Below are 23,628 nucleotides of genomic sequence, written 5' to 3'. Positions count from 1 at the left end.
TAGATCTATGAATTAACAATCATAAAGAAATTAGCTTATTCTATATTACTAATCTTTTCAATACAAACCCTATGATCCTTGGTCTTCTATGGCTTCAGTGCTATAACCCTACCATTAATTGGGTAACAATGACTCTTAAGTTCACGTCCATATATTGCTCTAGATATTGCTGCCCAGTTAACTCTGCTGCAATTGTCGTCCCCGATCGTAACGATGTGCTGACCCTAATAGACACAGCGCTCAATCCAATACCATGTATACCCGTTAGGAAGTCTATTTTGAAATCTATTTCAAAGAAATCTATCTCAACCCTATATTGTGTCTTTGCTGAAAAAGTTATCGACGAAAGTCTCCAGACTTTTTCCTTTTCATTCCAAGACTAGTCGATACTTTTGGAATATAATCCTCCGACTCCAGCTGTAGAGAAGAATACTGATAGAAACCTCTATAATATAGATTCTGCTGATCCAATGCCACCCGACTCAAACTGCCATTACACTCATCGAATCAACGGAAAAACAGAGACCCGTATCAAAATGATATCAAACCGGCCGATCCTGAAACCGGCCCCAGTGTGGATTATTGCAGGCTCTAGGATATACAAAAGACTGTTACGAAACCAAAACGTTTTACCCCCATTGAACCCCCTATCGCTACAAAAGCTCTCTGAGGAACCGACTGACACCTTACAAAATATCCAACAGAAAATAAACGATATAAAGTTCCTTACAGCTAATAGCTTTATTCAATTCTATAAAGATCAAAAAGCTTATATTACAAAAGTAATCTGGGATGAATTAGATAGAGTTTGCGAGTTATACCATATAATAACAAACAATCCTATTCAACTATATTGTAATATCATGGAAAGCGATATCAAGAAGTTTATGGAAAAGATTGACCGATTTGTACCATCTACAACAGAGATTCAGAGTAAACTACTATCCTGGCTTTGCAATCTGTTCACTGGGTTTTTTACCCTCCCTCACCAATAAGCTCCCGCTATGATACTCTTGGGATCACAAAATCGAGATTATATTAGGCAAAGAGTCTCTGTATAACAAAGGTTGCCCAATGTCTTTAGTTAAGCTTCAAGTCGTTTACAAATGGCTTGATGATAACCTAAATAAAGGATTTATTTGCAAATCCCGCTCTCAATCGGCTATCCCACTCCTCTTAACTGCAAAGCCTAAAAGAGGCATTCGAATTTGTCAGGATTATTGTGAACTGAATAATATTACTATTAAAAATTGTTATCTATTGCTACTGATCAAAGAAATCCTTGATGTCTTATATTATACTAAAGTTTATATCAAATTAGATATCATCGCTGTGTTCAATAAATTATGGATTGTGGAAGGTCATGAATAAAAGACTGCTTTTACAATTCGTTTCGACTTATTCAATCTCTAATAATATCTTTCGGCCTTTACAATACTCCTGTCTTATTTCAAAACTATATCAATCATATTCTTTTTGATTTCCTGGATAAGAATTGTATAGTGTATCTAAACAATATCTTGATCTATTCTGAAAATGTTATAGATTATCGAAAGCAAGTTTGCAAAATCGTTTAGAAACTCATTGATGCTGGATTACAAATTGATATTGATAAATACGAATTCGAAACAAGAAGAACGAAGTATTTCGGCCTAATCATTACTCCTAATAATATCAAAATGAATCCCGACAAGGTTAAGATTATCCTTAAATAAAAGTTGTTAATTAAACTAAAAGACCTCCAACACTTTCTAGAATTCACCAACTTCTATCAACACTTCATTTACAATTTTTCTAAAATCACAAAACCTTTAAATTGCTTGTTGAAAAAAGAGAATATATGGAATTAGATTGCTGATCAAGAGAATACCTTTGAAAACCTAAAGCATGCCTTTGTCTCCGTTTCAATTCTTGCAATGTTTGATTACCACTGCTGCACAATTATTGAAATAAACATTTCAGACTGGGCTGCGGGCGGAGTGCTTTTTCAATATAACAATAAGGGTCGACTATACTCAATTGTATACTTCTCCTCGAAATATAGTATAGTCGAGTATAACTATGAAATTTACAATAAGGAATTACTAGTTATCATCAAGTTTTTAAAAGAATGGAGACTTGAATTATATGGAACCCAAAAGCTATTCGAAATTATTACTAATTATAAGAATCTAGAGTACTTTATATTGATAAAGATATTGAATTAAAGATAAGCTAGATAGATTGAATTCCTATCTGGCTTCAACTTTCGTATTATATACCGTTCTAGCCATAAGGCAGTTCACCCTGATGTATTGAACCGAAAAGCAGAAGATTGCTCTACTCACACCGATTTCAACGATGATTGGATCAAAAATCGCTTATAGATAGTTTTCCCAGAAAAAGTGTTTGATAATACTATATTCAAAAACCTTATTTAATAAGTTAACAATAACATTAACCTTACTGTAATCCTTATGGGTATAATCATTCCCGATATCGAGAAGCCGATTGACAATCTCATTGATATAATATACAAATCATCTGAATTGATTACTATCATACACAAAACCCTTCGGAATTCAGCCGCTTGCTATTGGCTACTATCTATCCGAAAAGACCTTCGAATTGCTTTTCAAGATTGTAAATTGATCAATGGTAAAATCTTCTATCGCGATTGCCTTTTCGTCCCCTTCTTCACTGAACTTTACACCCAGATCATATACCGAACGCACTCTACCAAACCCACCGGGCACCTTGGTTGAGTTAAGACTATTGACCTTGTTTCCTGTATATACTGGTGGCTTAATATATCGAGAGAAATCGAAACTTATGTATAAGCCTGTCAACTCTGTTTCCGAATCAAAGCCTCCTGCCTTATCACATCCGGATTTCTAGAACCTCTATTTGTACCATTTCGCCCCTGGTCTGACATCTCCATTGATTACATCATACTACTATCAATCAGCAAATACTATAATAAAAAGTATCAATATATCGTCACAGTCATTTGCTGCCTAATGAAAATATATCATTTCATTCTGGTTGTAGGACTTTCTGTAGAAGAGCTTGCCGATCGGTTTGTTGAGAAAGTCTACTGTTTATACAACTCACCCGATAACATTATATCCAACAGAGGTTTGCAATTTGTATCAGAATTTTGGAAACACCTATCCGAGCGCCTATCGATTATTTTGAAACAATCCTTTTTATTCCATTTTGAATCTAATGAACAAATAGAAAGAATAAATACTATAATAGAACAATATCTTCAAGCTTTTATGAACTTTTATCAAGACGATTAATACGATTAGCTTTTGCTCGCAAAGTTTGCGTTTAATAATACAACCTCGGAGATTACTGGTATATCCCCATTCTTTGCTAATTACAGTTTTCATCTATATCTTGGTGTTGAGCCTTTTTCATCTGTTCCTTTGAATTTATTATATCAATACAGGCATGAGTTCCTAAAGGCTAATGAGATTACAGATCGATTTGATATTATTCTAATAAAATTGAAAGCCCTAATTGTTTAGTTTATTCAGAAATATAAAGATTATATTAATAAGATTTGTATCAATACTTTTCTGTACAAAGAGGGTAACAGAGTATAGGTTAGTATTAAGAATATGAAGACCAATCGATTGATGAAGAAAGACAATAACAAATGGGACAGTCCCTATAAAATCATCAAAGTTTACAAACAAGCCTATCTACTCCAGTTTCCTACTAGTTTCAAGATCTTTCCAGTATTCCACAACTCATTACTCCGATTACTCCATCGTTTACCTAGATTAACTGGTCAAGAAACGATTAACAATGCTGAATCCCGTTGGAACTAAGGATGTATCCTAGAAAGAGACAACGAAACAAACGAAGAAACCGAATAGTGGGAATTCGATAAACTATTCGATTGTTATAATAAGAATGGATTTCACTATTAGATCAAATGGAAATATTATCTAGCATCCTGACAACCTGCCGAAGACTTTTGTGATTAGAAAGATATAATTATTGCTTTCCACTTAGCAAATCCAGATAAATCAGAACCACCTATTTGGGTGGATTTCAAAAAACCTACTACTCCTGATTCTCTGTTAGTACTTACACCAAGCACACCCCCGAATCGAGACTGAGGCAGATCTAAAAAGCTTTGTTAATTGATTATTATTATTCTTAAGAAAGTTCATTTTAATTTAATAATAGAAATTAGAGTATTTTAATATTATTTTGTATTCTAGAAGGTTAATTGGTATTGCGATTATGGACCAATCACCTTGAGCAGGGGGTACTGTCACAGCGCCAACTACATGATCTGTAGTTGCCTTCGTATCTCAGGCACAGAATACTAGCACGCCCTATTTCCTATAAATAGGGCTTCACTCTTCCATAGCTCTTCTACCCTTATGGTACAATATAAGTCTTTACCCGTACCATGACAGAGGAAAAGTAATAAAGTCTTTTTGAAATAAATAAATTGGATATGATAATAATATTTATAACTTTATATATTAAGGGTTTATTATCTTCCGTTGAGTAGATTTATTTAGAATTAGCTTTTTTTCTATAAATAATATTAAACATCCTCGATATATCCAAGAAGATATTATAATTATAAGGTATTATTTAATCAGTCACCAAATGACTATACAATCATATAATAAATTATAGATAATGTGATATTTTGTTTTAAAAAACTACAAAAACAGAATATAATTTATTCTTAAAATCTATAATTACAGAATTGGGAGCAAAGCGCTTGTAGAGTGTTCCTATATACTAGCTATATATATATGATCATACACGTGCGCAAACGCGCACGTAAGCGATCGCAGCTGTGATTGGGTGCGATCCGTGACAAATATGGCTTCACCTTTACATAGAGCGTGGGTATTCGAGATACTGAACAGTACTATATGAAGGGACTTCCAAAGCCATAATTGATTCACCATCTTATCAACAAAAAGCCCCCCGAAATGTATTTCCTTCCTCCTCTCAATTAACATAACTACGCCAATCATGAAGTTCCTTGAATCCCAATATTTCTCTGATCTTTCTATTGCTCAACGGTGCTTCCCTCTCTCCCAACCTTCTTGTAGCCTTCGTTCCTGGACAAACTCTCTTCAAAAAGTCTTCTGTCTTTTCTTCCCCAGGTATTGTGATGCCGTCATTTGTGGCATTGAAGACTTGAAACCCTAGGCCATTTTTCTTGATCGCCAAATCACAAATTTGACCCAAATCCCTTGCATCAATATAACTCCAGGCATTTCGTTTCCTACACATAGGATCTTCCATGAAACCTGGAAAGTCTCTTTTATACTCATGCGGTTCAATCACATTACCAATTCTCAACGCATATATATCTGACTTAAACCGTTTCGCAAATGTACGAGCAGTCTTCTCGCCACATATCTTGGATAGAGCATAAGAATCTTCGGGCTCAACATCATAGTCTTCTTCTAGAGGAAAAGAATGATAATCGGTATCTCCTTGTGCGAAACATACTCCATACACGGTTTCGGAGCTAGCGATTATGACCTTCTTCACACAAAGTTTGCTGGCTGCTTCAATGACGTTGTATGTGCTACGAGTGTTGGCCTGAAAGAGTTCGCTGTCAGGTACAAGCATGTTTCGGGCATAGGCTGGTGCTGGTTAGAATTATACGGACGATGAGGGAGGATGGAGGGTTGTACCAGCAAAATGTATGACCACATCTGGAGGACCGGGCACTGGTCCTTCATTGTATCCGGACTTGTTAAAATGGGATGTGAAGGCATTGAAAACTTGCCCTGAATCTGTGAGGTCCGTTTTGAGTGTATATACATCAACAGATGAATCGGGAAATGGAATTAGGTCAAGATTTAAGACCTTATGTCCTTTGGAAAGTAAATAGGGGATAACATGGCGCCCTGCTTTGCCACTACCTCCTGTGAAGACCTATATAGTGTCAATCAACAGTTCAGCGACATGATTATTGGCAACTTACTATCCTCTTACCCCCCTCGACTGTTGGTATGGTATTGTTAGACATGGTCGTTCTTTGATGTACTTGTGTAAACTTGAGAGATCCATCTTGAAGTGCTACAATGTATATTGCCGGTGAATTTCCAAAACTTCCCTTATCCAAGCCCGCTCGATAAAAAATGGTGACGTCAGTAAATGGTATAGTTCATCGGCGCGGGTGAAGACCCGCCGAATGTGGAGAGAATGAAAGGAACCTTGGAATCCTACGATATTCAGGAACGGCTCAAAGTTAGCGAAGCCGATGAAGCATCTAGACCTTCTACCCTCTTTCTCAAGTATTCGATAGCGTGTTATTATTCCATGATATGAGGTAGATCAACATATGCCTACCGTAGGTAAGATAGTTTAGCTAGCCAGATCATGTGATGATATTTGAACTCCACCGCGAATCTCTAATGAGTGCATCTCTCCGTTTGTTCTAATTTGATTCGAAGAATCTCATTCTTCAAACAGAGACGACGAGAAGTTCGAAGGAGTTCACCCGATCCTGAAACAAGCTCATGCGAAGCCATCGAATGGTTCCGTGGCGACTTTCAATTATTGTTAATTTTTCGATATCTTATAAAGTATGTACAGTCCGACATCATGTGATTCATGCGCTTTCTCGTCTATTTACAACAAGTTTGCAGCCTTGTTTGTGAGGAGGTTGCCACTTTTGATGAACAACGTAAAAATCTGTCCAATTCCGAATAGCCAAACCAAGCTTCTTGCTGCTGCTGCCCCTTGACTCTCATTGTTTATATAGATGAAATTATAAACCACGCGACTGATTAAATATCCTCCAGTAAGGGTATTCAATGTTGAGTGGGAAAGTCCTGCGACATTTCCAGCAACCACCGCAGAAGCAAAAAGACCGACATTTTCGTAGCCATTGGCTCCGGCGGCGTGGGCTCGGCTAATTTGGTTCTTTTTCTGGGAAGATGTTAGTCTTCTATTCAACGAGGGAGAAGTGTCGGCTAGGGGAACATGCAGCCTTATCGAGCCTTTGATCAGCTTCGAGACTCTTTGGGAAGTCTCTGGGGGAGCGATTGTCGAAGCATTCAGTCGAGACTGCAGCGTACACATGAGGGATGTGAGCCAGGAGCCATGCCGCGGGGACCTGTACAAATGTGAGCAATTACCAATGATCGATTCGGAGCTGGTATTCTTACACCGAATAGAGAATAGTTGCGAGTTGTATCGAGGAGGGTAGACATTTTCTATAATTTATGTTTGTTTATGGTATGTCAATATGAAGCCGACTTACGATTGCATTGTGAAGAGAGGTTGTTGACAATGGCCCAATTGCTAGCAGTCTATGAGATCATAAAGATCTAAGGGTCAATTCCAAATAGTTCCGTGTTCTAGACGTCATTATTGATGATCACTCGGGAGGAGCTAAGGATAGCCGTTGACTGATCTTAGCGTACTTCGGCACTAGATCTTTAAGCTAAAGGTTAGTCTCCCGGGAAAGGGAACAAGTGTTTCTTAGTGCTACCGAAGCTGATTGAATGAATCCATGCGTGCGCATTGGGACATTGGGACCAGTTAAATCTACTTCACTTGTCTCGTACAACACACATTCAAGGTGGATGTTTCCTTTTCATTGTGAACCCAGTCATATCTAGCAATGAAACTCCAGATTTCAAGCCAATTTATTGCTCCACAGGTACTGAAGAATTAATGAAGTGACATTAGATGGGATATCACATTTCCTCCTCATTTGTAGCCATAAAGAGGCGGGTTTGAAGTACAATAAACTAATCTCAGCGACCTGCGCTAGATTTTTCCCAGTAGTATTCACAACGGCCTATATAGTATAAGGTATTAGTACACACGGAATGCTCACCATAAGATCAGAGAGGGTTTAGTACTTACATCGTGCCCTGCCACAATTAATTGGATCCATGATGGTCAGTACTTTGCATCTTGGACACGGTTTCGTAATCCTAAGTGCTTTTGCGCGTCCCTCATGTTGAGAAACAGCATTATCGCAAGCCGTGCATTTCTTTCCTTTAACTCGTGGGATCCGATGAAGAAAGCAGCTTTCGGATTTACAAGCATGACATATAACTCTCAAATATTTCGGTCCCTCGCTGTGGACTTGGCCAGAAACACATTTGGGATTTAAACACCATCGAAAGTTTGGGAGGTTGCGGATCTCCAACTTTTCGATGTAGTTGTTATAACTGTTTTGAGATTAGCTTCTTAAACAGCTGCCGGTAACTTGAAGGTTTATACTTCTCAAGTGGCTGCTCTTTGAGATACTTCCTCACGATACTTGGTTCCAACATCCTTTCACAACTGGAGTATGGACAAGGTATATTGTCCCAAGAGTTGCTCTCTACGTTTGCCACAACTGCCTGTTCCAGACATGACGCACACATATGTGTCTTATGTTCGCATTTGGTCCCGATATCCTGTTGAGGAAAGCTTTCTGGGGATAAAGCTCGCAAACAAACTTCACAATCCGTGCCCTCTTCTACTCCCGTAAGCTCTCCATCCACGTCTTCATCATGGGGTCCTGCTTTCACAGCAGCTCTAGTGATAGGTATATTGAGACGAAGAAGTTGAGCTACAGCATCTCTCACTTTGTCTGTTCGAGTTTGTTCAACACGAGAGAGCTTATATAGGAGGCTAACTCGTGGTTCGCGTTGTCTGAAAGTGCTTTTGTTGATAGAATATGGAGAGTATAAGTTTTATGAGTGGGATGTTGTAGGCTGAGAGGGGTTGAGAAAAGATAGCTTTAGGGAGGAGAACATCCTTTGCCGACGTGCCTTTTGCAGTTTTTCCAGGCATACTGTTTCTGTGATATTTACCGTTGTTTTTGTTGAATTGCTCGCAAGTCAGTTGAAAGTTTCGATTGTTCTATGAGATACAATTTATTTTCAATCGAGAATCTTACGTGCCGTCTGAACGAGCCTGTTGAGGGATCATGGATCATCCGCAACCTTCGATTTGATTCCCTCTAGATTATTCTCCAGCTGGGAGGATAACCCAAAGGCACCAAAGTCATGCATCTGAATCCAGGTCTTGGGATTCGTATCAAGCCTTGGTGATTCCGATGTGTTCTTTCTGCTGTCAACACGCATACTATGAAATAGTCGTTGTCGTCGGATTACATACACCACAAAGTACAGGAAGTATCATTTTGATACTTACCTGAGACCTCTGGTCTCAGGAACTAATAAACTCATAAAGCTGGTCTTTCGTGGTTTCTGCTGGAACTATCAGCTGAACCGACCATTTTGCTATTCGGTTAAAATTTGTATTCATTCAAAGCTTACGTACCTATTTCGCGAAAGTGGAATATCACAGTCAGGGATTTAATCGTCACAAAAAGATATGCAAGCAAGCAATCAGAGAACTCCGATGCAGAGGCTAGACGTTGACCGTCTGGAGTCCCGAATTTTGAAACAAATTCCGCGAAGAAGGATACCTAGCCATGGAATGAAAAGGCAAGGGGAAACCTTACTGATATACATCGATGGAAGATTTCATAAGGCGAGTCACAATTTTGAAGCTCCTGAATCCTGATAGCGGGAACATTCTTATCCATCATAGATGTCCGAAGTTATTGTACTAGATGACACAAGATTTCCACATTCTATCCCTCGAATCTATCGCATTGCTCCTAGCAGCAAGCACAGCTGTCTTTCTTTACCAAGCTATCGAGACGTACAGCCAACCCATAAACACTCTCGTAGAACATCATGGAATATATCCAGGGACACCCATCACTTCGCTTCCAATCTTACTCCAAATATGTACCCCTTTCAACCACATCTCCACCACATACGACCATAGAACTGAAGAGAAGTGGCTTGTATTCTATATTATCGTCTGGGTACAGACACATAGATATAGTATTTATTTGGTAATTTGGCTGCACTAAGCAGGGATCAAAGATATAAGGCTCATCTAGAATCTGGATTAGTGCTACGGAAAACACCAGAGCTATTTGATTCGTTCATTCGACGGATTATTCATCAATACCTTATTTCTGTCTATTTTCCAATCGAATTGCCCCATTTAAAAACAATCTAATTCAAGCTTAAATTTATTACCCCTACTTTAGTACAGCCCAAATTACCAAATGAATACGCTATACGCAACAAACGTATTGAGAGTTTTCGCAACATACCTAACTTACTTTTTCAATTCAATCAATCGATCACATCGACAATTATTAGTTATTTGATACTTGGATATTCTTCTGAAGGCGTCATTAGATCGACTGGTACAATAAGAATGATTGAAACATCGTGGCTAATCACCTGACCTGTAGAGTAGCCTGTGCAATGGAAAAAAGTAAAAATAGTTCAAAATTCCCAGTTCTGATTGGCTCACCGGGATGCTAAACGGAATATCGGCAGTTCATTCGATTGGGTACGGCCTTGGCGTTCCACTGGCATTTCAGACCCTCAGACAGCCCGAGTCAGACTGTCTGCCCTATTGGCCCATGTTGTGGCTGAGGTGGATTAATGTGACGATGGACTGTAGCACAACCCCACAAAGTCGGCTGCGCGGAACGTGGCGGTGTCGGCATGTTGCAGACAACTCATGAATGATGCATGATGGCACAGCATATCATAGCCCCACAGAAGGGAGATGGGACAGTATATAAGGAGATGGCTCCATGGAGAAGTATACACTGCGATTTTGCAAATCACACATCCTTAATTAACGCCTTCATAACTCTTTAACTATCAATATGTCTTACAATCAAGGAGGATACGGCCAGCAAGGAGGATATGGTCAGCAAGGTGGTTACGGCCAGCAGGGAGGATATGGCCAACAGCCCCAGGGCGAGGCTAGTGAATACTACAACCAAGGTCAGAACAACAGCTATGGCCAACAGCAGCAACACATGGGCCAGCAACCATATGGCGGCGGCCAGGGAGGTTATGGCCAGGACCCTTCTCAATACCAGCAGGTAAGTTAATTCCTCGGGTTTCGTTGTCTAGACTAACAAATTCAAGTACCCCAGTACAGCAGCGCACTCTTCGAACTCAGGACGCAACTCGCACAATCAAGGCTTCCAGAACCAGTATGGCGGTGAGGGTGACCCAGAGGGTGACCGTGGTATCATGGGTGGCATCGCCGGAGGTGCAGCTGGTGCTTATGGTGGACACAAGCTAGGTGGTCAAGCAGGCCATGGCGTTGCAGGCACTGTCATCGGTGCCTTGACTGGTGCATTTGCAGGACACAAGACACAAGACGCAGTAGGTGACTGGAAGGATGAGCACGACGAGAAGAAGAAGTGGGAAAAAGAGCAGGAGGAGCGAATGAAGCGCGAAAAATACAATCAGCAGCACCACGGCGGCCCACCACCTCAACATCACCGCCGTCGCAGCAGCAGTTGCAGTTCCCGAGGTTCCCGAGGTGGTGACCGTTCCCGAGGTGACGAGCGTGCTCGAGGTGACTTTGGTGGAAACTTCACCACTTCGTCCAACGACGTTCGCCTCGACACTCACGGTGACTACAATCTGCACGCTCAGTGCCGCCGCACAGATGGCTCCTACCAATCTAGCACTATCAGTCTGAACAAATACATCGAGAACGACAATGGCAGCTTACGCTGGTCTTCCGGCAGCAGCCACGGCGGCTCGACATACACTGTCCAACAGGGTGACACACTCCGAGCCATCGCCGACCGCTTCTCCCACTGCTCATACGAAGAACTTGCCAGACACAACAACATTAGCAACCCCGACCAAATCTGGCCTGGTCAGAACTTACAGGTTCCTGGCGGCGGCGGCCGTGGCGGCGGTAACTTCGGTGCGTCGGCGCGAAATGTAAGATTGGCGCGCGGCGGACAAGAGCTCGAGGCTGAGCTTGCTCCATCGTGGCACACCAGTACTCTGAATTTGGATGAGAGAATTGGAAACAATAACGGATGCTTGCAGTTTGTCTAGAGTGGCATGCAAGGATATTTGACAGGATGAGTGAAGTGCTAGATGTTGTATAAAAAGCTTCAATGACTATATTCATTACTTAACTCCATATTCCAAATTGTGGTCAAAAGTTATGCGACCAATTTATGTGTTCTGCGACTTGAATTTTTAACAAGCTGGTGACTGAAAACTGCATCACGAACACCCAACCTATATTCCCTTAATATCACACCGTAAATCCCCTCCGAACATCGATTCACATTTAAATCAAGTAGAGGGGCAGACAAAACGAAATACCAATTACAAACAAAGTATCAGGACATCCTCAACTCTAGTATCAGTTTCCCAGTAGACAAGAAGCAGGAAACTGCATCCAGAAAAGACCAAAAAGTGACGATATAAAAACGTCATCCCCGAGCCCACCAACCAACCACTTGATTCGCCTCGATGTCGCAAACCTGGTTGAAGACGAAATATGCTAGACCGAGAAATTTTTGACATCCCATTTGCTCTTTACCAGCGAATCTTCACTGTTGTATGCCTTTTTATTCTCTTGCTTGATGAGATGAGATGAGATATGATGCGAGGGGTAGAATGAATGATGTGGAGGAAGGAAGGTGGTAATGATGAAAGGGGCGGGAAAAGCAAGACGAGATAGTTTTTTAGTATGTTTTTATCAGCTCGGGATAGAATGAATGCTGTAGTTTTGTGTTTGAGATATGGACGATAGTCAACACGAAAAGATGCGTGAGGTACCTAGGTAGTTTGAAGGGATGCGAGAAGCGAGGCGAAGGACCTAACAGTCCGTTGAAAGTGAATGGACTAGACGAGTTCATATGTTTACTGTACCACATAAGCGAAGCCTTCACATCACATCATAATCTTGAAACCAAACAAGCTGGAAGTAGAAACGATTTCATATTTAACAGAACGATACTACATGAATGCACCGAAACCTTGACCATTAGATATCAACACCCCATCGCACATAAATCTTACAACTGTTCATTAACAAACAAACCTGCCATTCCCTGTCCAGTACCAATACACATACTAGTCAACAAAATCTTCTTCTTCTGTCTCCTGCACTCACTTAATCCGGTAACGATTTGTCTAGTACCAGTTGTACCCAATGGATGACCAAGTGCAATAGCACCACCTCTAATGTTCATCTTCTCGTGAGGAATCTTAAGGACATCTTTGCAGTATACGGCCATGGAAGCGAATGCTTCGTTAAGCTCGATGACATCACAATCGTCGATAGTGAGGTTATATTTGGTAAGGAGTTTAGGGATGGCAACGGAAGGACCGATACCCATAATACGTGGAGCGAGACCTGCTACTGTGGCTCCGACAAATTTGGCGAGAATTGGTTGGCCGAGCTCGATGGCACGGGAACGCTTCATAAGGATAACAGCGGCGGCTGTGAATATATGTTAGCATGCATACTTGTAAAGCGGCTTATGGAATGTGTTACGTACCACCGTCAGTGATCTGACTAGAGTTTCCACCAGTAGATCTATCACCATATGCTGGGAAAGCTGGTCTGATCTTGCTCAAGCTCTCGAAGGTAGTTCCATATCTTGGACCCTCATCTTTTGTCAAAGTAACCTTCTTGACTTCTCCAGTCTTTGGGTCCTTAACTTCCGCAACGATTGGTACGATCTCATCATCGAACCATCCAGCCTTTTGAGCACGCTCTGCGCGCTGATAACTCTCTGCCGCATATTTATCTTGTTGTTCACGAGTGATGTTGAAATCCTTTCCTACATTCTCAGATGTTTGTCCCATAGGTTGCATACAATCGGCAGCATCTTGGCACTTGAGAATATCAGGGTGGAAACTTCCTTCGAGTTTGTCGCCTCCAATCGACATCATCTCTGCACCCATGGCAATACCAATATCAATGCTACCTTCAGCAATTTGGTTCGCGATATCTTGGGTGGCCTTCAGACCTGAGGAGCAGAATCGGTTTACAATAGAGGCTGCGGCTGTATTGGGGAATCCTGCTGCCAAGGCAGCGGCACGAAGTTTGTATGCGGCATTGCCATCGCTGACCTGTTATATCATTATTAGTCGTCGCCTTTGCAAGAGGAATCTCTATAGGTTGCTTACATTTCCACAGCAGATATCTTCAATAAGAGCTGGATCGAGGTTGGACTTTTCTCTGACTTTCTGGAGAAGGGCATAGATAAGATAGTCAAGCTTTGTATCCTTGAATCCTCCCTTGAATCCCTTTGCTAATGGAGTGCGAACTGCAAGTGTAATGACAACATCGTCGGCATTTTTCGAGGTACTATTTACAACATTGTTGTAAGCATGTGTTTAGTGATGAAGGGGCTGGAATGTTTACTTACATTGCAGACAATCCTGATGTGCCAGGAGTCATATGCTTAACAATTGAGCTGATTCTTTCAACGGCCATTTTGAATTTTGATATATAGAATTCTTTTGAAGATTGATTGAATAAGAAAGGAGAGATAGAAGGAGTATTGATATTGTTTTTGAAAGGAATCCGGGGAGAACGGCGATTCTGTGGGGAACACTGAAATGAAGATACCTCGGCTCGGGATTCTCATAGGCACTTGCCGAGCCTACCCAGCTTGGATTTGTCATCAATTGGTTGAAACTACCGGGACCGATGAGGATATACTATTATTAGGTTCTTCAAAATTGTCAGAAAGATTATCTACCATCTAATATACTCTTCCCGCCATTTGAAATCTATAAGCTGCCGTCACATTTTGATCGAATTAAGCTTCCATTGAAATTTTGCAAAAATATACACAATTCATTTTAGCAACGATTTTATATGGACATAAACCTAAGGTCCGACATCGTTGCAAGTTAATTTAGGGTTAGATGCAACTTCGTACAAACATTTGAGGTTCAAACATTCGGACTACTTTGCTTATAAAGAGAAGAATGCCTCATATTCATGCCTGGCGCTGCGATATGCAACAAGAGCATCTCTTTGACTGGAACTGGATTGCCTGAGGAGAAATATGCCTAAGGTCTCTGCCTGCCTGACATTCAGACACAAGAGTTTTCTCGGAGTTTATCAATGCCCACAGGACTATCAGTAGTAGACCTTCATAAAACCACAGCACGTTGAAACAACAGCACAGCAAGAATTTTCGTTGTATTAACTCTCACCATATATATAACATACCACCCCAATAGCGTATCCTAATCATACCTTCTTCTTCAACATCGCCTTAGCATGACCCGTCCCAAGTGTAGCATACTCCGGAGTCTTGTAATAGATAGTATTGACATCACCAAAACCTTCCGCTGGCACACTCGTTCCATTAGGACCAAATTGCCAGATCTGATCTGCAGCTATTCCAGATTTAAGTACCGTTGCTTGCCTGTGAGAAAAAGTTTGTCAGCCCGTTTTCTTTTAATTCATTTCCCGTCCTCGAGCTCAGAGTTAAATAGAAAGGTAACATAAAAACATACCAAGGTCCTTCAGTCTCCGTATGATTATACGGGAACGGCGTCCCATACTCTTCCAAGATGACCGGTTTTCCAACCGCTTTTCCAGCCTTGTCATGTTGTTCAATCCACTCATTTCCCCATGTGTAATTGTATCCCCAACTATTTGGATACAAATGGAATACTCCATAATCTAATGTTTTGATCTTCAAATTCGCGACCCAATCAATACCTTCTCCACCTCCATACCCATAACTTCCATCACCGATTCCATCAGCGGGTGCGAACCATCCCTCATCGCCCAATGTAACCATATGATTTGAATCGAGGGATTTGATGTAGCTTGATATATCTGTAGCCCATTTGGTAAGGACAGATGTTTCGCAACCATTGCAGCGCGGTTCATTACCGAGTTCCCAAGCAAAGATGGCAGTGCTAGAGCGGTAACGAGTGACGATTGTTTTGACGTAGTTCTTATAAAACTTTTGGCAAGTTGCATCGGTGTAGAAAGATGTTGACGAACAACCAAAGGCATTAGTATAGGCAGCGATTCCACCGTAATCACCCCAATTGTTAACAAAGTTCAGTACCAGCTTCAGGCCATACTTAGAAGCTGCATGAACCACATAGTCTAGTCGCTGAAGACCATCGGCACCATAATTTATATATGCTCCTGTAGAGTTGAGAATTTGAAAGTAGACAAGATTTGGATCCGTGTTGGTGGAAGGTGGAGGAGTATTTGCGTCGCCAAAGCCCCATACTCGTACAATTTTGTAGCCCGTAGCGGCCATTTGTGAGAATGAGAGGTCTACATCGCTGTTGGATGAAAGATGTGCAAGCCACCAAGCATTTGTGCCTGCAAAGTATTGGACTTTCCCATCGATGTTGAAGAGACGGCCAGCTACTCTAGCATTACTTCCGCTAGAGGAGAATGGATAGAGTGATTTTGGTTGTGCATTTGGAGATTCAGAGGAGATTAGGGGAAGGGCAGTGGCCAAAGGGAGGAGAGAAACAAGAGCTGTGAAAAAAGACTTCATCCTGAAGACTGAAAAGCTTTCCTTGAACGATACTCACAATTGAGAGTGTCCAGACTCTATTAAAGTAATGGGAAATTTGCTTACCCCTCAGAATCATTTACAATGGTTTCTAAATAATCTTGGCATACAGCTGGACAAACCTTTTTCCAGGATGATTGACGCATGTCGTCTGGAGAAGATCTAGGATCTTGGGTCATGAGCATATAATAAGAGCCTTTTCACTTGGCTAATCAAAGCAGTAATCTGAGAAAGGATACAGAAAAGCAAAATTGTGCCTCCCACTTTAGCCGAAGCGGAAAGTGTGCCTCCGCATTTTAAGAGGCAAAAAATCATCCAATTATGTGGCTAACACTGCAGAAGCTAGGCTCGGAGGTCAACTCCAGCGAAGTAGCCCCCTTGAAATTCCGATGCAAAGATGCATGGGAGTTCAAGCTCAAGATGTGGAACTGAGTAAAGAGGGGTATCGGATATCACTCGCTCAATCATTTTTCCGGTGAAGATGGTAAATTTACCCCGGATATTCGGTTGTACATCCGAACCCAACGTATTGTATAGCATTTTAACTTACATGAGAACTTATGAATGGGCTCAATTATGGAATTTGTTCTCAAGTGTCGAATATGTAGAAATTTGCACTTTTGCGTTACGCCATTGCAGTCTGTTCTTGATGAACCAAGACATTCTTCTCTCGGGCTATATGACATAGTAGTAGTACTACTACTTAATAGCATATATACGCCATTAGCATCCGGAGATTTCAAAAGACACTCGAGTTGTATCTTGCACGAAACAAATATCTGCAAGGTCGCGAGGAAAGATAGCAAAACATAACCAAACATCCTTTCCGTCAAAAAATGGGAGAATTCGACCTACCACTTAATATCGGGAACGTTCACATACTTTAAGCAGCATTAGCATCTTCAGGTACGATTATAAAATTCATTGTGTGAGACCAACCCTTTACATTCCTCTGGATCCATCTTCCATCAGATCAATCCACCATTAACGCCTTCCTTTACACCCACTGAATGAGCACACTCAGAGGACGTAAAAACATTCTTGCCACAATACCGTCGTAATGAGCATCTCAGTATCGGTATCTAGTCGAGTAATCTGCCACAAAGTTAGCCTTCGTCCTTAATCTCATGCGTTTGCTCCCTTGGTTCTAAACAGGAGTTGAGAAAGTTAAATGTCACATACCCTTGGGACTAACAACCAAACCTCGACCCTTCTTAGCACCCTTGTAAATTGTCTCAATAATATCAATCATCTCCTGCTTATCCTCCAGCACCCAGTTCAGCTTATTATTGTTACCCGTTCCAAAATCACACATCATATGTTTATTTCGAAAAAAGAACATGGTCGTGACTGGATCATATAATTCGTACATAGTTTTGAAATCGGGGACTTGATCGATATCGCAAACGTAGATGACGGCGAAGTTTTTAACTAATTCAGCAACCTCTGTTTCAGATTCGTTAGCTCATAGTCTGGCAAGAGATATTGAATGCAAAGTAGATATCGCACTTACTATAGAGCACTTCATCCTGTCGCATACAGTCTGGATCAACATCGCGTCCGAAGCGGATCACTACCAGTCTCTCCTCCTCTGACATGATAGCCTGGTCGACATGCCAGCCAGTAACGAGATGAGGAAGAACAACGGAACCCATGGCGAAAGATTTGTAGAAATTTTGTATCTGGAGATGACGATAAAGATTTGTATTGTTGATACGAAGATAGAGTTGATAACACACCAGGTGGAAACCAAAAAGAACTGATGGCGGGGAGAATTGCGCTAAACCTTAAATGCGCGATCTAGCACGTGATCTGAGACTTCCAATCAATCTCACTACATCTTTTACTTTGATACCTATTGTCGTCAAGGAGCAAGGAGCTACGATAGTATCTCTACCACACAATTTAATCGTTCTTGCACTTGCGGTGCTCTTTCCGATTGTATTAGTGATTCTTCACTCCCTCATGTGAGATTGCGCCCTGCATATGACAAACCGGAGCTCCCATAATAGCTTTCGAAAATGCGGGGTATATAAGCTTCAAATTGTAAAGATTATTCATGATTCTCGTTAACAGCCATACAATAACTTAAGTCCCAAGGAAACTTGACATTACCCAGTCCCACATACACAAACATGTCTCAAACCGGTACTCAAACGGCCAGCTCGGAACTCACTCTCTATGATCTAGCCAGCCAAGAACACTGTGCAAGTTGGTCACACAATGCGTTGAAGAGTACGTGAAACAACCTATCTCTAGCCTTGCTTCTAAGCTGATATCTCAGCGCGTCTACTTCTAAATTACAAAGAGATACCATACAAGACAACATGGATCGAATATCCAGACATAGAACCAACCTTCAAATCTCTGTTCGTAGGCCCCGTACCTCTTTCCTGCCATGCTATTAATCACTCTCTCCATACAGCAATGTCCAACCAAACACCTCTGGCATTCAATACACAATCCCTACAATCCAAATCCCAGAAGTAGGCTATGTTCAAGATTCCAGCACCATTGCTACCCTACTAGAACAGCGCTACCCTACTCCATCTCTAAAAATCGAGACTCCTGAACTCTCTCAAGTCGAGGATTTGATTCCCAAGCTTCAACTCTCAATTCGTCCACTCTGGCTGCCTCTTCTTGCTAAGGGGCTCTTGAATGACGCTTCACGTGTCTATTTTGAAGAGACCCGAAAGGAAAGAGTCGGTATGGATATATACGAGTATGGTGAAAAGGAAGGCAAAGAGGAGTGTTGGGGAGATGCTGAACCCGTCGTTCGCGAATTAGGGAAGTTGCTGAAAGCTAAGGGTGGTCCATTTATTGAGGGAGAGACACGTAAGTTAAATTGGGAATACTGGATTTATGAAAAGAAGCTAACAAAGATAACGTGATAGCGACCTATGCAGACTTCTTCATCGTTGCTACTCTGCAAATGATAAACAGGATCGATGCAAAAATCCTCGCGCGGTTGGTAGAAATGGAGGACTCTTTGGGAAAGGTACATACAGCCTGTAACCCTTGGTTGAAACGGGATGATCATTGAGAACTGTATGCTCGGGATTCAAATCAATGAAGCATACCAATACTCGTAGTTTTGCAATTTTCATCCAGATCACTCATCAAAATCATGCGATGTTTTGAGATGCCATACACCAATATAATTTCTTACTACCTTAGCTGCAAATTCTGACTCATATGTGTGAATTCTCCAAAATCTGTTTTCAAAATGGTCTTGTTCAAGATAGTACCTCTCTAGATCTTATCTCGATGAACTGTCTGTCTGGGCAAATGTCCAGTTCAGGTGGTAGAAGAACAAGAGCTATCATCACAAGCTACAGAGCTTCGTCTGAATGTCTTAAATTCCCTTATCCCAAGTTGCAGCCCACCAGACCATCAGACCTCATCTTGGGTTTCCAACCTGCCAAATATTATTTAGGACAATTGAAATTGAAAGTCCTCGATGGGAGACAAAGCCACCATGTCAATAGTGTTGCTCATTGGTGGATCGCCCTTCTTACACACCGGTTTCAATGGCTAATAACCGCACGAACTTTTTTGACAATAATCCCTAATTCACCATTCGCAGTTCATCCAATTTGCTCTCGATATTTCAAAAACCATTATTCCATAGCATTCACAAAGATATCACAAGTGACACACCTAAGGTCTCTAGAGTCTAGGCAAGAACACAAATTCGGAAATCCCAAAACTTTTCTTCAAATCCCCATTGTAGCTTCCGATCAGCCATTCAATACATTCTTATATCTCTATATATCCCTCGTATTAAATGAAGCTATCTATAAATTAGATGAACTTCGACCTCGATCTCGACCTCATATCCCCGATTCGACATTGATACTAAAATTGGCCATGAAGGTGCCAGTGAACAACACAAGGCAGCTTCTCTATGTTGTAATACGGTAATCGCCACACTTCTCACTTGATCTGGAGGACCAGGTCAAACCCACAGCATCAATTTGCATGGCAACCGGCATTCGCTGCCCCGCCAGTGATGAGTATAGTGAGCTCCCTCGGGTAAACACTTTCGTATCGACTAAGTATGTGAGTTGGCTTCCACATTCTCTTCAGATATTTTTATAACAATCTATATTCAACAAATTTCAGGTTGAAAAGAGATCCGCTATCCATAAATCCCTAGCTTAGACTGCAGGTCATATCACTGAACACTAAAAGCCCCGGGCATAGTATAAGTAGGACATTTCGCTTCCTCCTCGGCTAAGCGTAATTGTCTGAGACGGTCTCTTTCCTCTTTTGGGATGTACGGTGGGAAATTTGGCGGCTCAAAACCCTCATATTCCCATGCCGCACAAACTCCGTCTTCACAATCATAGGGACAGACCAAACGATAGGGCAGGGGATCTATAGTTTCGGTATCAGTATGAAGTTCTATGTCCATCCACGTCAAGTTGAAAGTATCTGAATTGAAAAGAACATCGAGACTAATTGAGGATACTGAATCAAACTCGATCATTCGAGTCGATTCAAACGTTGAGATCAACTCGACTCAAATGCTCAGGCCACTTCAAAACTTCAATTTTTGCATAAGAAAAATAGATATACAAAAATTGTTGCCAAACACAGTATCTGGTTCTGGATGTCAGGCATTCTGGGGAGGACTCACCGAAACTTGTTTCCGTAGTATTCTTATCAGTGCGATCGATGATAGTAGCGCCGATTTCTCCTGCCAGTGACGAATCATGATCGACGATTTGCACGTTCTTTTTTCCCGTTCTAATTGATCGGAGTGTGCGCCTCCATTCAAGATCTACTTTTTGATGTATATTGCCTATAGTAACAGGTCGTTGACATCTATCACAGTCATGGATACCGGGCAGATTTTGGCTATCTGGTTCGGGAAGGGGGGAGATAGGTAGTTCTTTCTCAAACAATTCCATGAGCGTATCTTGAGTCCATCCATCATACTGTGATTTCATCGCTGCTAGCTCTCGAGTGACGAAGTCTGATATATCAAACTCTAGATCTCTCAGAATAGTACGCCATACCAAGAACCCTCTCCTACTGTACATTGCTAGCATAGTCGGCGTTTCTCCCAAAATGGAAGGATAATTGGATAGTCCTTCAAAACAAAGATGTAGATCTGCCGTCGTGGTTTTATCAACAAGGGTCTTTGTCCCTAAATAATCCCGCAACAGCAGGCCTTTTTTCAAAGCGTCATGAAGTATCGGTCTTTGCTCTATATTATGTATCTTGCCTGGTACACTGTGTAGAACCCGCTGTAGTACTGGGCCATCGTAAAGAAAGGGCAAAATGTAGCTCCACAGAAACCTGCAAAGGTCGGCGGGGGTTCGGAGATAGAGGAAACCTATCTGCTGGACAATAGAAAGTGCCGCCTCATTTCTTTCGGTGTAGGAAAGACCCAACTTTTTGCCATGTCGAAAGAAAAGTAGAAACCTCTGAATTATATGGTACTTGAATTCCTCGTCTTCCGTATCATAACTTCCCAGAAGATCCGCCATTGCAATTTTCAATTTTACATCATTGCATTCACCAAAATAGAGAGCACCGATGGGTTTGCTAGTGTATTAAATATTAGCATGATGTTTGCTCATACCTCAATTGAGTTTAATATAATGTGTGTCGACTTTTTAGAACCTCTATGAAAGGTTGAATGGCACAAAAAAATGCGTTTCAGACCAAATAGACATTCCAAGCTGCGTGAGCACTTCAGAAGAAAGAACATCTCAAGTGCATTCAAATATCCAAGAAATTCGAACATCGCAAATTGATGCAACGATCGAGACCTGATCATCGGCCTAAAATTGGGACTTGTAGAAAAACTGAAAACAATCTTACATTCGTTTTGTCCACTCCCCTACCTGTACATCTGCACCCTCCGAGAGCAGTAACATCGATATATCCATTTGATGATGGAGAGCGGCATACTGTATATTATACGTCAATTATTGTTCAAAAATGTCCCAAACGAGAGTACTACCCATAATGGAGTCCGACCTAATGGATCCCTATCATAAGGAGAAGCGTCCCCTCTACTGAGTAGCGTTCTGACGCCACCGAGATTACCTTCACGGCAAAATTGAAAGATTAAAGAGCTCTCAGGAACTGCGCGAAAGGGCTGGAAAGAGTATCGCCATCCTCTTGATGCTAGAATAGACAACTCGATGCCATATCTAACGCCAAGTTTAGCAAGCCACTTTGAAGGGTATATGATCAGTTGAGATTCTTCTTCCACGGTTTCTTTGACCCCAAATGCGTGGACGACTTCCTCCGTAGATCTTAAAGATTCTTTCCAGAAATTCGAGAATGGTCCAGTAATCTGACGTCTCTTGTAAACATAGACGTTGCGCTTTCGTGAGCCGATCTCTCTTGGTTTGGGCGATGCCGCAACCGTACATTCGAGTGTTGACTGATTGCATCGTTTATCATCATCTTGCCGAGTAAGGATTTGTCCTATCGAGTCAGGGCGGAAGTACACCAGCTTTTTATCAAGGCATCCGGCCGACAGACTCGACGGAATATGCTTTTCTGTTAAAATCTTTGCTAGTTGTTGTTCCGTTATTTGCATCCTTTCAGGTATCTGAGTGTTCAATTGGGAGCTCTGTTGGAAAATTTGATAAACGTTAGATATGTTCGGTGGCCGCGCTCTACCGAATATCAAGTTAGTATCCATCAAAATATGTCTATCTAGAATTCTTACAAAAGGCTATTAACTTGAATGTGTAGTATGTTTGTTTTCGCTTCCGAGATAGACTTTTGTAAGGAATCTATTTCCGACCTTTGCAGCACAATCTTCCAAGCAGCCCATTTCCGCTTTCGTAGTTTTGAAGAATTGAGATTCTGTTTCGTGTCTTCTATCTTTGAATGAAGTTTGAGAATCTTGGAGCAACAATCTTTCAACGCTTCATCGAATATGTCAGAAAATGAGTGGAGTTGTGCTAGTTCGTGGCTTTGTGTCAAAATCTTGGAAAGAAGTCCAAGTTCTCGAAAGATACTCGCAATGTTATCCGGAGCATCTTCGACCGCTTTCCAAAAGTCGACTAACTTATGAATAGTCTCTGCAAGCTGGACAGCAATAGACACAACAGCAAACACCGCGGAAGCACTAGAAAGACCATCCATGACGAACGATGTTGCTAGAAAGTAGCGGGAAGAATGAGCTATAGTCAAATGGGACGATTGTGCGAGAAGCCTTATATAAGGCACACACATTTTATACCCAGTCGAGACAATTGGCACTGCCTCCATAGCCTGACAAA

General features: G+C 41.4%; 9 protein-coding genes across 9 annotated transcripts; 2 read left to right on the top strand and 7 right to left on the bottom strand.

Annotated features, from left to right (window-relative positions):
• Positions 1–4,689: 4,689 nt before the first annotated feature.
• On the bottom strand, positions 4,690–6,314 carry EAF02_010628 (uncharacterized protein). Its single transcript, XM_038906676.1, has 3 exons — positions 5,966–6,314; positions 5,673–5,916; positions 4,690–5,621 (listed from the first exon to the last, which is right to left on the bottom strand). Exons 1-3 carry the CDS (start codon positions 6,008–6,010, stop codon positions 4,975–4,977), a joined length of 936 nt encoding a protein of 311 aa, XP_038753546.1. The 5' UTR covers positions 6,011–6,314; the 3' UTR covers positions 4,690–4,974.
• A 301-nt stretch (positions 6,315–6,615) lies between these two features.
• Positions 6,616–7,199, bottom strand: EAF02_010627 (uncharacterized protein; the record flags this gene model as incomplete). The annotated part of the gene is made up of 3 exons (XM_038906675.1): positions 6,616–6,915; positions 6,944–7,102; positions 7,125–7,199. The coding sequence occupies 3 exons, from the start codon at positions 7,197–7,199 to the stop codon at positions 6,616–6,618; spliced, it is 534 nt and encodes a 177-aa protein (XP_038753545.1).
• A 387-nt stretch (positions 7,200–7,586) lies between these two features.
• Positions 7,587–9,132, bottom strand: EAF02_010626 (uncharacterized protein). Its single transcript, XM_038906674.1, has 4 exons — positions 9,109–9,132; positions 8,224–9,053; positions 7,861–8,171; positions 7,587–7,792 (listed from the first exon to the last, which is right to left on the bottom strand). Exons 2-4 carry the CDS (start codon positions 8,367–8,369, stop codon positions 7,749–7,751), a joined length of 501 nt encoding a protein of 166 aa, XP_038753544.1. The 5' UTR covers positions 8,370–9,053; positions 9,109–9,132; the 3' UTR covers positions 7,587–7,748.
• A 1,564-nt stretch (positions 9,133–10,696) lies between these two features.
• Positions 10,697–11,900, top strand: EAF02_010625 (uncharacterized protein; the record flags this gene model as incomplete). Its single annotated transcript, XM_038906673.1, has 2 exons — positions 10,697–10,918; positions 10,965–11,900. The coding sequence occupies 2 exons, from the start codon at positions 10,697–10,699 to the stop codon at positions 11,898–11,900; spliced, it is 1,158 nt and encodes a 385-aa protein (XP_038753543.1).
• Positions 11,901–12,874: 974 nt separating this feature from the next.
• EAF02_010624 (uncharacterized protein) lies at positions 12,875–14,304 on the bottom strand (the record flags this gene model as incomplete). Its single annotated transcript, XM_038906672.1, has 4 exons — positions 12,875–13,302; positions 13,361–13,937; positions 13,995–14,175; positions 14,237–14,304. 4 exons carry the CDS (start codon positions 14,302–14,304, stop codon positions 12,875–12,877), a joined length of 1,254 nt encoding a protein of 417 aa, XP_038753542.1.
• Positions 14,305–15,072: 768 nt separating this feature from the next.
• On the bottom strand, positions 15,073–16,354 carry EAF02_010623 (uncharacterized protein; the record flags this gene model as incomplete). Its single annotated transcript, XM_038906671.1, has 2 exons — positions 15,073–15,250; positions 15,342–16,354. The coding sequence occupies 2 exons, from the start codon at positions 16,352–16,354 to the stop codon at positions 15,073–15,075; spliced, it is 1,191 nt and encodes a 396-aa protein (XP_038753541.1).
• A 1,087-nt stretch (positions 16,355–17,441) lies between these two features.
• Positions 17,442–18,027, bottom strand: EAF02_010622 (uncharacterized protein; the record flags this gene model as incomplete). Its single annotated transcript, XM_038906670.1, has 3 exons — positions 17,442–17,467; positions 17,555–17,818; positions 17,886–18,027. The coding sequence occupies 3 exons, from the start codon at positions 18,025–18,027 to the stop codon at positions 17,442–17,444; spliced, it is 432 nt and encodes a 143-aa protein (XP_038753540.1).
• A 480-nt stretch (positions 18,028–18,507) lies between these two features.
• Positions 18,508–19,415, top strand: EAF02_010621 (uncharacterized protein; the record flags this gene model as incomplete). The annotated part of the gene is made up of 4 exons (XM_038906669.1): positions 18,508–18,607; positions 18,657–18,741; positions 18,798–19,207; positions 19,267–19,415. 4 exons carry the CDS (start codon positions 18,508–18,510, stop codon positions 19,413–19,415), a joined length of 744 nt encoding a protein of 247 aa, XP_038753539.1.
• A 1,134-nt stretch (positions 19,416–20,549) lies between these two features.
• EAF02_010620 (uncharacterized protein) lies at positions 20,550–23,491 on the bottom strand (the record flags this gene model as incomplete). The annotated part of the gene is made up of 5 exons (XM_038906668.1): positions 20,550–20,752; positions 21,015–21,928; positions 22,208–22,296; positions 22,350–23,016; positions 23,070–23,491. 5 exons carry the CDS (start codon positions 23,489–23,491, stop codon positions 20,550–20,552), a joined length of 2,295 nt encoding a protein of 764 aa, XP_038753538.1.
• Positions 23,492–23,628: the final 137 nt, after the last annotated feature.

The sequence above is a fragment of the Botrytis sinoallii genome (assembly GCF_014898435.1).
Source record: "Botrytis sinoallii strain Bc 23 chromosome Unknown BSIN_026, whole genome shotgun sequence".
Lineage (NCBI taxonomy): Eukaryota > Fungi > Ascomycota > Leotiomycetes > Helotiales > Sclerotiniaceae > Botrytis > Botrytis sinoallii.
The sequence above is the reverse complement of the archived record's forward strand: the minus strand, read 5'-3'. Positions and strand labels throughout refer to the sequence as shown.